The 11,913-nt window shown below is 42.3% G+C and overlaps 1 protein-coding gene across 1 annotated transcript; it reads left to right on the top strand.

Annotated features, from left to right (window-relative positions):
* The first annotated feature begins 4,015 nt into the window (after positions 1 to 4,015).
* On the top strand, positions 4,016 to 5,515 carry LOC141102948 (uncharacterized). The gene has a single exon (XM_073592008.1). The coding sequence runs from the start codon at positions 4,016 to 4,018 to the stop codon at positions 5,513 to 5,515; it is 1,500 nt and encodes a 499-aa protein (XP_073448109.1).
* Positions 5,516 to 11,913: the final 6,398 nt, after the last annotated feature.

The following is an 11,913-nucleotide window of genomic DNA, read 5'->3' on the forward strand; positions in this document are numbered from 1 at the left end:
GGTGGACTCCATAATAACTCTAGGCTACAAACTAGAGTTCTGAGAATTCCCGTCTCCTCGTTTCCTCAGGTCAAATGTTCCCAGAGACCCAGAGAAAATGAAGTCTCTCTTTCAAGCGTTGGAGCGACTTTTGTAGCAAAAAGTAATCATGGTGGTTTCCATGCAAAAGCAGGGATTGGGGTTTTATTCAAACCTTTTTACAGTGCCAAAACCAAATGGAGATGTCAGACCCATCCTAGATCTCAAAGATCTAAACCGGTCCTAAAGATTCGATCTTTTCGCATGGAATCAATCCGATCAGTAGTCTCCATCCTACAAGGAGGAGAACTTCTGGCATCAATAGATATCAAGGATGCGTACTTGTATGTACCTATTTTCCCTGCTCATCAGAAATATCTGCGTTTTGAAGTGGAAAAACGTCATTTTCAGTTTGTAGCTCTGACTTTCGGTCTAGCTACTGCTCCCTGGGTGTTCACAAAGGTCCTGGCTCCTCCTCTGGCCAGATTAAGGGCCCAAGGTATAACGGTTATAGCGTACCTAGACGACCTGCTCTTAATAGACCGGTCGGTAGCCTGCTTAGACCAAAGTTTGGTCACTACAGTCAACTACCTGGAATACCTAGGTTGCGTCCTCAACTTAGAGAAGAGCAAAATATTACAGCGCACACATGCAAAAAAGACATTCACCTCCAGAGGGCTAGTTTAAAACACCTAGACAATCTAAAAAATATTAGCAAAAAATATGGGGATTTGGTCACACCATATTGCTATATGGTGCTAAGCCCACTTACAGCGCACACATGCAAAAAAGACATTTACCTCCAGAGGGCTAGTTTAAAACACCTAGACAATCTAAAAAATATTAGCAAAAAATATGGGGATTTGGTCACACCATATTGCTATATGGTGCTAAGCCCACTTACTGTGACAAAGTACCCCATGATTATGGCTGCACCAGCTTTAATGCATCTTTTAGGGTGTGCCCCCCAAATATCTTGTTTGTTTCTCAACTTACAGAAGTCTTCTTTAAAACCAGTAAAAAGACTAGAGTACTTGGGTCTGGTCATAGATAGAACCCAAAAGAGGGTGTTTTTAACCCAGGCAAAAATCAGTGCCATAAAGGAGCAGCTGGTTCAGGTAGTCAGGGCAGAGAAGGGTCCTTCTATTCGCCTTTGTATGAAGTTGTTGGGAAAGATGGTGGCTTCGTTCAAAGCGGTTCCTTATGCTCAGTTTCATTAAAGACTGCTGCAAAACAGTATCCTATCTGCCTGGAAGAAGAAAGTCCAGGCGCTAGATTTTCCAATGCGCTTGTCACCAATGGTTTGTCAGAGCCTCAGTTGGTGGTTGGTACCCAAGAATCTGCGGAAAGGGAAATCCTTTTTACCAGTTACCTGGAAGGTGGTAACAACAGATGCCAGCCTTTCGGGTTGGGGAGCAGTTCTGGAAGAGACGACTGTCCAAGGGAAATGGTCTGAAACAGAGAGGACCTTACCCATCAACATTCTAGAGATTCGTGCAGAATCTCAGAATTGACGTCTCTTTCTTGTAAAGAGCCATATTTAATTATTCAAAGGATAGAGTAGTACTGCGTCCCCATCCTAGCTTTCTTCCGAAGGTGGTTTCAGGTTTTCATCTAAACCAGGATATTGTTCTGCCCTCATTTTTTCCAGATCCCTGTTCTACGGAGGAAAAGTCACTACATTCTCTGGATGTAGTGAGAGCAGTCAAAACCTATTTGGAAGCGACTGCTCAGATTCGCAGAACGAATGTTTTGTTTGTGTTGCCTGAAGGTCCTAAAAAAGGACAGGCAGCGTCAAAATCTACCATTGCTAAGTGGATTTGATGGGTAATTGTTCAAGCTTATGGTTTGAAGAGGAAAGTTCTACCTTTTCAAATCAAAGCACACTCCACCAGGGCTGTTAGTGCCTCGTGGGCAGTGCATCACCAGGCCTCCATGGCTCAAATATGCAAGGCTGCAACTTGGTCTTCAGTCCATACATTCACCAGATTCTATCAGGTGGATGTGAGAAGACATGAGGATATCGCCTTTGGGTGCAGTGTGCTGCAGGCAGCAGTACAAGGTCCTCAGGTCTGATTGCACCCTACTTTTGTTGTGTCTCCCTCCCCTCAGATAGCATTGCTCTGGGACATCCCATCAGTAAATACTGTGGCTCTGTGTCCCGTGATGTACGAAAAAGAAAATAGGATTTTTATAACAGCTTACCTGTAAAATCCTTTTCTTGGAGTACATCATGGGACACAGAGGTCCCTCCCCTCTTCTAATACACATATATTGCTTTGCTACAAAACTGAGGTACTCCCAGTAAGGGGAGGGGTTATATAGGGGGCTAAACTTCCTGTCTAGGATGTGCCAGTGTCCATCACCTAGTGGTGCCTATATAACCCATCAGTAAATACTGTGGCTCTGTGTCCCGTGATGTACTCCAAGAAAAGGATTTTACAGGTAAAATACCCTCTTTTTTCCCCCCCTTCCCTTCCCCCCCCCTTTCCCCCCCCCTTCCCCCCCCTCCCCCCCCTTTTCCCTCCTCCTTCCCCCCCCCTTTTTCCCCTCCCCCCCTCCCCCTCCCCTCTCCCTCCCCTTCCCTTCCCCCCCCCCTTCCCCCCCCCCTTTTTTCCATCCTCCCCCCCCCCTTTTTTTTTTTTTTTTTCCCCCCTCCCCTTCCCCCCCCCCTCTCCCCCCTCCCCCTTCCCCTCCCCTTTTTCCCCCCTTTTCCCCCCTTCCCCCTCCTTCCCCCCCCCTTTTTTCCCCCCTTTTTTCCCCCTCCTCCCTCCTCCCCTCCCCCCCCACTTTCCTTTATTCACACACACCCCCCGTGGTTTTCCCCTCACTAGCACACTGTTTGAATTTTAAAAACACATCACTGGCACCCCCCCACCCTACTCCTTCCCCCGATTGATTCCTCATTCATTTACTCTACCTCATTATACAATTTATTAATCCAGGGTCTGTTTAGTCATCCCCTGTGTTCGCCGCGGGGGGAATTACTTGGGGCCATGCGTACCCACAGACAACCATAGAACGGGTGAGCCCATCCTTTTTCTATCTATATTGTATATTATATAATGTATTATTTAATGTCTTTGCTGCTTTCCTTTGTTTTTGTACAATCTTTGTATGATTGAATTTACTACAATTACTGTATGTTGCACCACAGATATTGCTCTCCTGAGGAAGCGGTGAAACCGCGAAACCGGTCGAGAATCCAAGCTCTATTTGTGTCTACCTCACTACAAGTTGTAATTTAATTGGTTGTATGCATTGCTCCCGTTTTTAATTGCAACTATATGTGTTATTGTTACAATCTTTTAATCATGTTTTCTATTAAAGTGGAATTTTTATATTTTATTATTGTTTTTGTCACTATTACCTTTTACCATTAATTTTGATTATACCTGGTACCGGAATAGTCCCCCCGTTTTTCCCCCCCCCCTCTTTAGGGGTTATTGCCTTTAGTGCATGCGGTATTGAGATACTGGTCGACAGTGGCAGCTACCTGCGACCTCTCTCTACCTCATGCCTCTTGCTTTGTACAAGATATTTGGGATGATGGTACATGTACTTGTTTATATGTCCTTTTGATTTAAAACGCTCCCCCTCTCCATGTTAAAAAATCCTATTTTACGTGAAAGCAAAATTCTTTTTGTGGGGTTTGGTATGCCTACCATGGTGGACCCTAATGAGGATTTCTCATTATTCCCCATTTGGGCCACTAGAGGGAGTGGTGTTTTTACTATTGTAGTTTAGGTACGCGTGCGCATCCTGGGGTGAATTGAAGGAGACGAAGGGCGTAAGTGTCGCTCTCAGGTGGCCGGAAGTGTCAGGTGTGTTGTAATATGTCGGACTTAGTAGCAGAAGTCGGTGGTGACAACAATCCTGTGAGGTGACAGAAGACCGTGAGGACCCAGGAAGGAAGTTCTAGGAAACCTAACAATTGGTAAGTGTGCCTTGTTCATTATTTTTTTAAATAGTTTTTTTTGTCATTATATTCTTCACAATGGCTTTGGCTGTGTCTGGCGGTGACAATAGCACTAAGGGAGAGGATGTGAATATATGGCTGCTAAATTATATAAAAAGTCATGGGGGGCCTTATGAGATTCCCCAAGAATATAGACATTCATGGGATTTAATGAAATGCTTTTTATCCGATAATGTCTTTGATAAGAAAACTAAAGAAAAGAAACGTAAGGGTATCATTATGCAGGGACTACTGTCTTGTTGTACAGAATTAATAGAGGAGATTAAGGAAAAAAAGCAGAAAATTCTAGAACAGACTCAGAGATATGAGGAAATGGAGAAAGGGTTGAATGAGAGGATATCAGATCTCAGCTTGCACGCTATCACTACTGGGGAGGCATTGATTGAAAAGGCAAAATTATGTGATGATTTAAGTCGGGTAAATGAGGAATTGTCAGTAAAAATACAAATTGTTGAGAAACAGTTGGAGGAGTGTAAACATGCTGCTAACATTGCTTTTGATAAATTGGCAGAAAAATCAAGTTACACGCATCAAAATGATACCTCTAAAATAAAGCCTGATGCCAAAGATTATAAGCCAATATATCCCTGGGATGAGTTACATGCAGCCCCATGCATACCAGCAGCTCCTACCACTACAACAACTGTATTGAACACTGACGATTCAAGTGAAATTAAATTGATTACAAAACAACTAAAGCCACAGGAGATGGAAGCTATTATAAGGGAGATAGGTCAGGTACCCCGCTATGATGTAAACAGGTTCATGAAATGGTTCTGTGATTTGCAGAGAGTCAGAGACACATACAACTTGAATGTGGAGGACCTAACTAGAATTTTGCAGAAAAGTGTAGGTAACGGATTGTGGGCACGGATTTTGCAAAATTGTGGCCAGCGTCATAAAACTAAGGATGTTTTAAAGGAACTATTGAAAGCATTGTATGGTGTGACGACAAATGTGTGCTTGTCAGTAAAAATTAGGCAAATGAAGGATGAATGCCCATATGAACTTGCAGATAGAATTTGCATTGTGATGGGATATGTGATGACTGGGAATCCCGGTTTTGAGCGTGGTGGTTTGGTTCATAGGGCAATGTTATTAGAAGCATTGGATGGTGATGTCAGGGAAGGCATTTTATCTGTTACACCTGATCCTAGCGATTATAGTGATATTTTGTTAAGAGCGGATAATGTGTGGAGGAGAAAGTGCAGAGAGGACAGTCTTGCGGTTGATGCAGCTAGAATTTTTAGAGTCGAGGGTCAGCAAAATAGAGATGATTCAGGACCCTGGAGAGGAAGATCTTATAACACTTCAGGTAGTTATAGGAGGCCAGAATCCAGAGGAAAGCCTAGTAAACAGCCTTGGGTGCCGTTTAGTGAAATAAGAAGTGAGAGAGATCGTTTGCAAGAGGAGCTATATAAGATACAGGAAGAAATGAAAAAAATAAAAGCAGGAGGGGTCAAAGTAGCAACAGTAGAAAAGGAAAGTGCTGTGTCTCCCTCTACCAGTCATTGTTAGGGGTTCCGAGCCCCCCACGCCCCTTCCTGCCGATTGTTAACTGATTTAACATTAGACTCCTGGGGGTGGCCCACTGTTGATGTAACATTAGGGGGAACTCGTGTAAATGCGCTGTTAGATAGTGGGGCAGCTATTAGTTTTAGTAAATCAGTTGTCCCTGGAAATGAGAAAATTAAAATAACAGGTGTCACTGGACATTCCATTGAAGCTCCTTTTGTGCGTGGTGTTGAGATGCAAATAGGGGGAGAGAAGTGGAAGTGTGATGTTGTTTGTCAAAATCAGGACATAATTGGTGCTGATGTCTGTGTACAGCAGGGTCTGGTAGTTGATCTTGCAAACATGAAGTTGTGGATGATGCCTGAAAATGACGGATTGGGTCATGTGTGGCATCCTCCCATGGAATTGGTAACAGCAGCAGTAAAGCCCATCGGTGTGTTACATGGAGATTGGGACCCCTGTTGGGATAGTCTAATGGGTGAATTTGAAGACATAATGGCTAAACATAAACAAGATTGTGGTAGGATGAATACTATGATTTTATTGGAAGGATTTGATCCGGCACCTCTCAAGCAATACCCAGTTCCAAAAGAGGCCATTAAACCTATAACAGAAGCTATAAAACAATTGGAGGCGCAAGGTACATTAAAAAGGGGTGCATCAATATGCAATTCGCCAGCCTGGCCAGTCATCAAACCTGATGGGTCATTCAGGTTTACGATAGATTACCGTGCCTTAAACAAATATGCTAAAAGTATGGCACCTGTAGTAGCAGCTTACCCTGAAATGATTGCCAAGTTGACGCCAGAAATGAAATGGTTTACGGTCATTGATATCAGTAACAGTTATTGGAATTTACCCCTTGACCCAACATGTCAATACAAAACAGCCTTCAGCTGGGCGGGCCTTCAATATTATTGGACAGTTCTTCCGCAAGGCTACAAAGACAGTGCAGCAATATTTCACTCACATATGAAAGAAGTGATTGATAAATTTTCAAAACCTGAAAGAGTAATTTCATATGTTGATGACATTTTGATTGGGTCAGCCTCTATGGAGGAGCATGTGAACGATGTGAGTGAAATGTTATTGCTTTTGAGAGAAGCAGGTCTGAAAGTTAATCCAAAGAAAATACAATTGGGAAAGCAAGAAGTCCAATTTTTGGGTGTTACTGTAGCACAGTCAGGGCGAAGTATCAATGAACAAAGGGTCGAGCTGATAGGTAAGCTACCCTTGCCCACTGATGAAAAAAGTCTGAGACAATTCTTAGGCATGACAGGTTTCTGCAGGGAGTTTGTGCCTCATTATGCATCATTAACAGAGTGTTTGTATGATCTGCTGAAGCAAGATGAATGGAAATGGAAATCAGAGCACACACAAGCTATTGAAGCATTAAAGGAAACTTTAGGCAATGCCCCTTCATTAGCATCACCAGACCCCAACAAAGAATACAGACTCTATCCACATGTAGGCCTTAGTACTTTGTCTGTTGCACTCACCCAAGACTATTTTGGAAAACAAAGACCTGTAGCCTATGCTTCACGTTTACTATCAACTGTAGAACAGAAGTATCCTTTGTGTACTCGTATGGTGCTGTGTTGTTATTGGGCAATCAACAAATTCAGGTACTTGACAGGTACACAAAGAGTCATCATTGCTAGTCATCACACTCCTATAGTCATGTTAGCAAATGGAAAATGGAAAGAAGCAGATGTGAATTGTAAAAGGCTGGCGAGGTGGACTACAGCTTTATTGTCAGAGAATATTGAGGGTTTGATGTTAAAAGAACCTAGTGTCCTGATTGGTGGATTGATGATTGAAGGTGAAGCTCACGAATGTCAAGTGCAAGGAAAGAGTTTGCAGCACAGAGTTTTTACTGCCGTATCCAAACCTTTTGACCTTGAAAGTGAATGTTGGTACATTGATGGTTCCTCTTATTATAAAGATGAAAGTAGAATCTCAGGGTTTGCTGGTGTTTGTGTAAAAGATGGCGAGGTACAGAGACAATTTTCATATTCGTGTAGAGCTCGTTCTGCACAGTATGTGGAGATAGCAGCACTTCTGCAAGTTCTCATTGAGTTAAGAGATGATGATGGAATTGTTAACATTGCTTCTGACTCAGACCAGGTATGCAAGGGTGCAGTTGTCTATCTTTCATGGTGGAATGTGATGGGCCTTAAAGGGACAGATGGCAGTGAGATAAGATATGCATCCCTATGGAAAATGATAGAGGAGGAAACGCAATTCTTTTCAAAAATTAATATCCGAAAGGTACAGGCCCACAGAAAACAAACAACCGAGCACTACTGGAACAATACTGTAGATAGATTAGCAAAGGAGGCTGCAGTAACATCCCCCGAATGGCCTCATATAGAGCATACTTTGTCATTTCCAGTGTCTGCCCTTACACGTGCTCAAGCAAAAGGAATTGAAGAAAGGACATGTGAGTTGGGTAAAATACAAGATCAGGATGAGGAATTAGCTCAACTAAAAGAAATGTGTAGGACAGGGTCAAGAGATGCAGGTGAAGGATGGCCTACTAATAACTTACAAAAACAATTTATCTTTATGGGTTGCTCCAAAAGGTGTGAGGAAAGACATTCTTACATGGATTCATGGATCCCCTGTTGGTGGACACCCCAAACTTCCTTTAGCTTTAGAGAGATTAGATCATGTAGCATGGTGGCCTCAAAATAAACAACACATGCAGGACCATATCTTATCATGTTTGATGTGTGCCAGGCATGATCCCGCAAATAGGAAGAGGAGAGGGGCACTGATGAGACAAGCTCCCATGGGACCATGGGAGCGAATACAAATTGATTACACAGGTGAATTGCCTAACACTGCACACAAGAAAAAATATTTACTGGTTGTGGTGGATTCCTTCAGTCACTGGGTTGAAGCTTTCGCTACCAAAAATTGTACTGCCACTATTACTGTAAGGATCTTGGTCAAAGAAATATTTAGTCGGTGGGGGATACCAAAAGTTTTAGACAGTGACAATGGGCCAGGATTTGTAGGTAATGTGATACAAGAGACATGCAAGCTCCTTGGGGTCATCCAAAAATTTCACATCTTCTATCACCCTGAGTCTGCGGGACAGGTTGAGCGAATGAACAGGACAATTAAAAATGCTCTTAGAAAGGTTGTCAATGAGCAAGGTACCGATTGGGATGAAAAATTACCCTTTGTTCGGGCAACTATTCGTTCCAGAGTTTGCAGGTCCATAGGCTTTGCCCCTTATGAAGCTCTGCTCGGCAGAACAATGAGAACGTGGGAACATCTGATAAATCCGGTCCCAGCCGCATTAGAAACTGTGTCATTATCTGAATCATGGGTAGAGACCTTAAAGGATCATGTGATTACAGTACATAAGGCTGTGTGTGCCACTGATGAATGTACCCATAAAAGCTCACAACAGTGGTTTAATGCGATGGGTGATACCAGCGAATACCAAATTGGGGCTAGAGTAATGTTACAGGATTTTTCTGGGTTTCACCCATTTCCTAGGGCAAAGTGGAAGGGCCCTTATGCAATCATAGACAAAATTGGACCCTCTGTTTACTTATTAGACTTGGGAGAGGATAGGTCAAGATGGAGTCATGCATGTCAGATCAAAGCATTTAAAGGAAAAATGGATTTGATGGATGAAAGCATTGTCTAACTCTCTTCCTGAGATTGTCTTTCAGGTCCCAGGAGTAATGCGAATACCAGAGGACTACATCAACATGAAGACATCCCCCCTGGACAAATACAAGCCTTCTCTATTAGCATGTGTGTTGATAACAGCGTCAGTCACTCTACTACTTTGCATCACAAACATCAGAGTGGAAACGTGTCAAGTTAAAGTTGAGAAATCTGATCGAAGTAAAAGAAGTGTAGTGGATCATACTACAGAACTTACTGTTTTACGGGAATCAGAAGGCATCCAGATACATGGGGATACTGTAAAGGGCATAGTCGGGGGGTGGATAGTCATTAGATGTGAGATCATGATGCCAAAATCTGATTACTTTGTGGAATCTGCTGTTTGGACTTACCCAGAAGGAAGCGATCGTCACAGGAGTACAGATATAATATTAGTGGAGACAAAGAATGGACCACAAATGCAAATGACTTTAGAAAGGAATTTTACAGTATTTAAGGAGGGTATTATATCCTGTAGTCCTCATGACGTGGAGGATGGTGTCTATACAAAAATCTTACATATAATGGTCACAAATTCTAGAGACTGTCCTACAATTTTACAGTGGCCAGAACATGGACTTTTCCTTGAACGGACTCAAAATTTAGTATATAGCGATGTTTCATATTTATCATTACCATTATTGTTGAATTTTACATCATTTAACATTCCAGAGAGTTGCCCAAAATCAATGGGATTATGGTTTAAAACGTTTTTTCAAACACATGTAAACTTATTTTGGGATGCTACACAAGGGCTTAATTTTAAGAAAGTTTCAAAGAGGGATCTGGGTACTGATATCATATCAGGCCTCAGTTTGGGTAGTTCGATTTGGAATAGGGTTGACATAGAGAGTTTAAATATAAGCGAACAGAATTTTGTGGGTGGATTACAGCAGATACTGCTTAAAGGGGGAAGAGTGGATTTAAACACTCTAGCTGAAATGAAAATAGATATTCAGAACATTCACACCATTGCTGCAGATTTGCAGAACATTCAAATATCGGTGAGTGCACTGAATAAAACCCTTCAAACCAATAATGTATCCAAGTCTATAGTCTGTGGTATTATAGGAAACTTGCTGAGTGAACACCTGAGCCTAGGGCTTCAAGAAATCAAACAAGGAGAATGGCCAAGGATAATGAACACAACTTTATTATTCAATCTTATCAAAGACAGTGGTGTTACTTGTAGGAACTTTGCCCTTGCTAATGTAAGGAGCCTGGATACTCTTTGTAATAGAGATCGCATCGGAAAGCAGGAAATACCTCTGACTGTCGACATCCCTACATGGTCAACAATACCCTTACCCGTATACAAGATGATCGTTCTTGGTGAGGTGGAGGTGAGAAATGGCACTAATAACTGAAACAACTGCTACCAGAAAGCAAACTCGTCGTCAAGGACAACCAAGTGTGGAAAACCATGGACCCCAACTGCTGTACCAGGCATGCCCAGACTTGGCTTTGTTCCTGTTCTTTTGAGCGATTGGAGCACATAGAGGGCTGTGCTGCTGCACACTCTGGAAACTGCCTGGTTCGATTGCAGAAATTTGAACCAGCCTGGAAGAGAATAATTCATGGAGAAGGCCCAAGGGTCTGTGCATTGGGGGTTCCCTCATTCACTTGGCAGAAACAAGTTCAGTGCCGGACCCCTATCACAGGATGGTGTGTGAATCTCACCGATGGACTGCTATCAATTGGAGAGGAAGACATTCAAGCCAATATCCAGATGAATCAAGTATCTATGGACATTGAGCAAACTGATCTTGGCAATTGGGACTCTATGATTTCTCCTTTATTTAAGAAAATACCACCACTTACAGTTGAATTGGATACATTATTTAAGAGGGATAGTAGGAAAATTATAGAATTACAAGAACTGGTAAAGGAAAACCTCATTAGTTCTAATAAAATTGCTAAAGAATTTCAGGAGCCTTGGTGGAGCATACCCAATAACACTTTTACTCACCCGCTATTGAGAACTCTGTCCATAATTTTTGTGTTTATTCAATTTATATTAATATGTTTTTTGTTTGGTTTATATTGTTGTGGTAGAAGACAACTAAGAACAATCCAGAGGAAGAAGGAAAGCATAGAGATGGCTTCAATCTTAAGAGCCAGGGATGTCTGAGCAGTTTGGTTGTGAATCGATTCTGATTCGAACCGATCCAAGTGGGGGTATATGTTGTAATATGTTGGTCCAATTTATGTATAATATTGTATTGGAGTGCCATGCTGACCAGAAATTCAGTTGCATTGTCCAACTGAATTTTAACATAGCAAGGGGACAGCTGAAAACCCTTTGATGTGTTAGTCTCATGCAAGTCTACCTAGGGGTGTGAGGTATGGGCTGTTAACCTAATTGAACATTTCAAAGGGTACATTGTTTAAAGGACCATAGAAGAAATATTTATGGATGGTAATTAGACTTGAGGGGGTAACAATGGGATCAAGGAGTGTTTTGGGTTGGCCTAGCGGAGGCTCCCTCCTGTGGGGCTAATTTATCAGGGGGGCTTGTTGATATGCAGGAATGTAGGTATTCCAAGGGCTCAAAAGGGTGTTCAGGTGGTATCTGTTAATATAATTACACATATCTAAAGGGGACTTGTTGATGTTGATATGCGGGAGTGCAAATTGGGGTGGTTCACGGCTGTTCACGGCTGGGGGTTGTTGTCTGTTTGAAAGACTAAAGCTAATCAAAGTCCTAAATT

This window comes from Aquarana catesbeiana, linkage group LG07 (genome assembly GCF_042186555.1).
Source record: "Aquarana catesbeiana isolate 2022-GZ linkage group LG07, ASM4218655v1, whole genome shotgun sequence".
Lineage (NCBI taxonomy): Eukaryota > Metazoa > Chordata > Amphibia > Anura > Ranidae > Aquarana > Aquarana catesbeiana.

What these genes read in the sequence shown, in the direction of transcription:
- LOC141102948 (XM_073592008.1), top strand. Translation starts at nt 4,016, where the DNA reads ATGGCTTTGGCTGTGTCTGGCGGTGACAATAGCACTAAGGGAGAGGAT.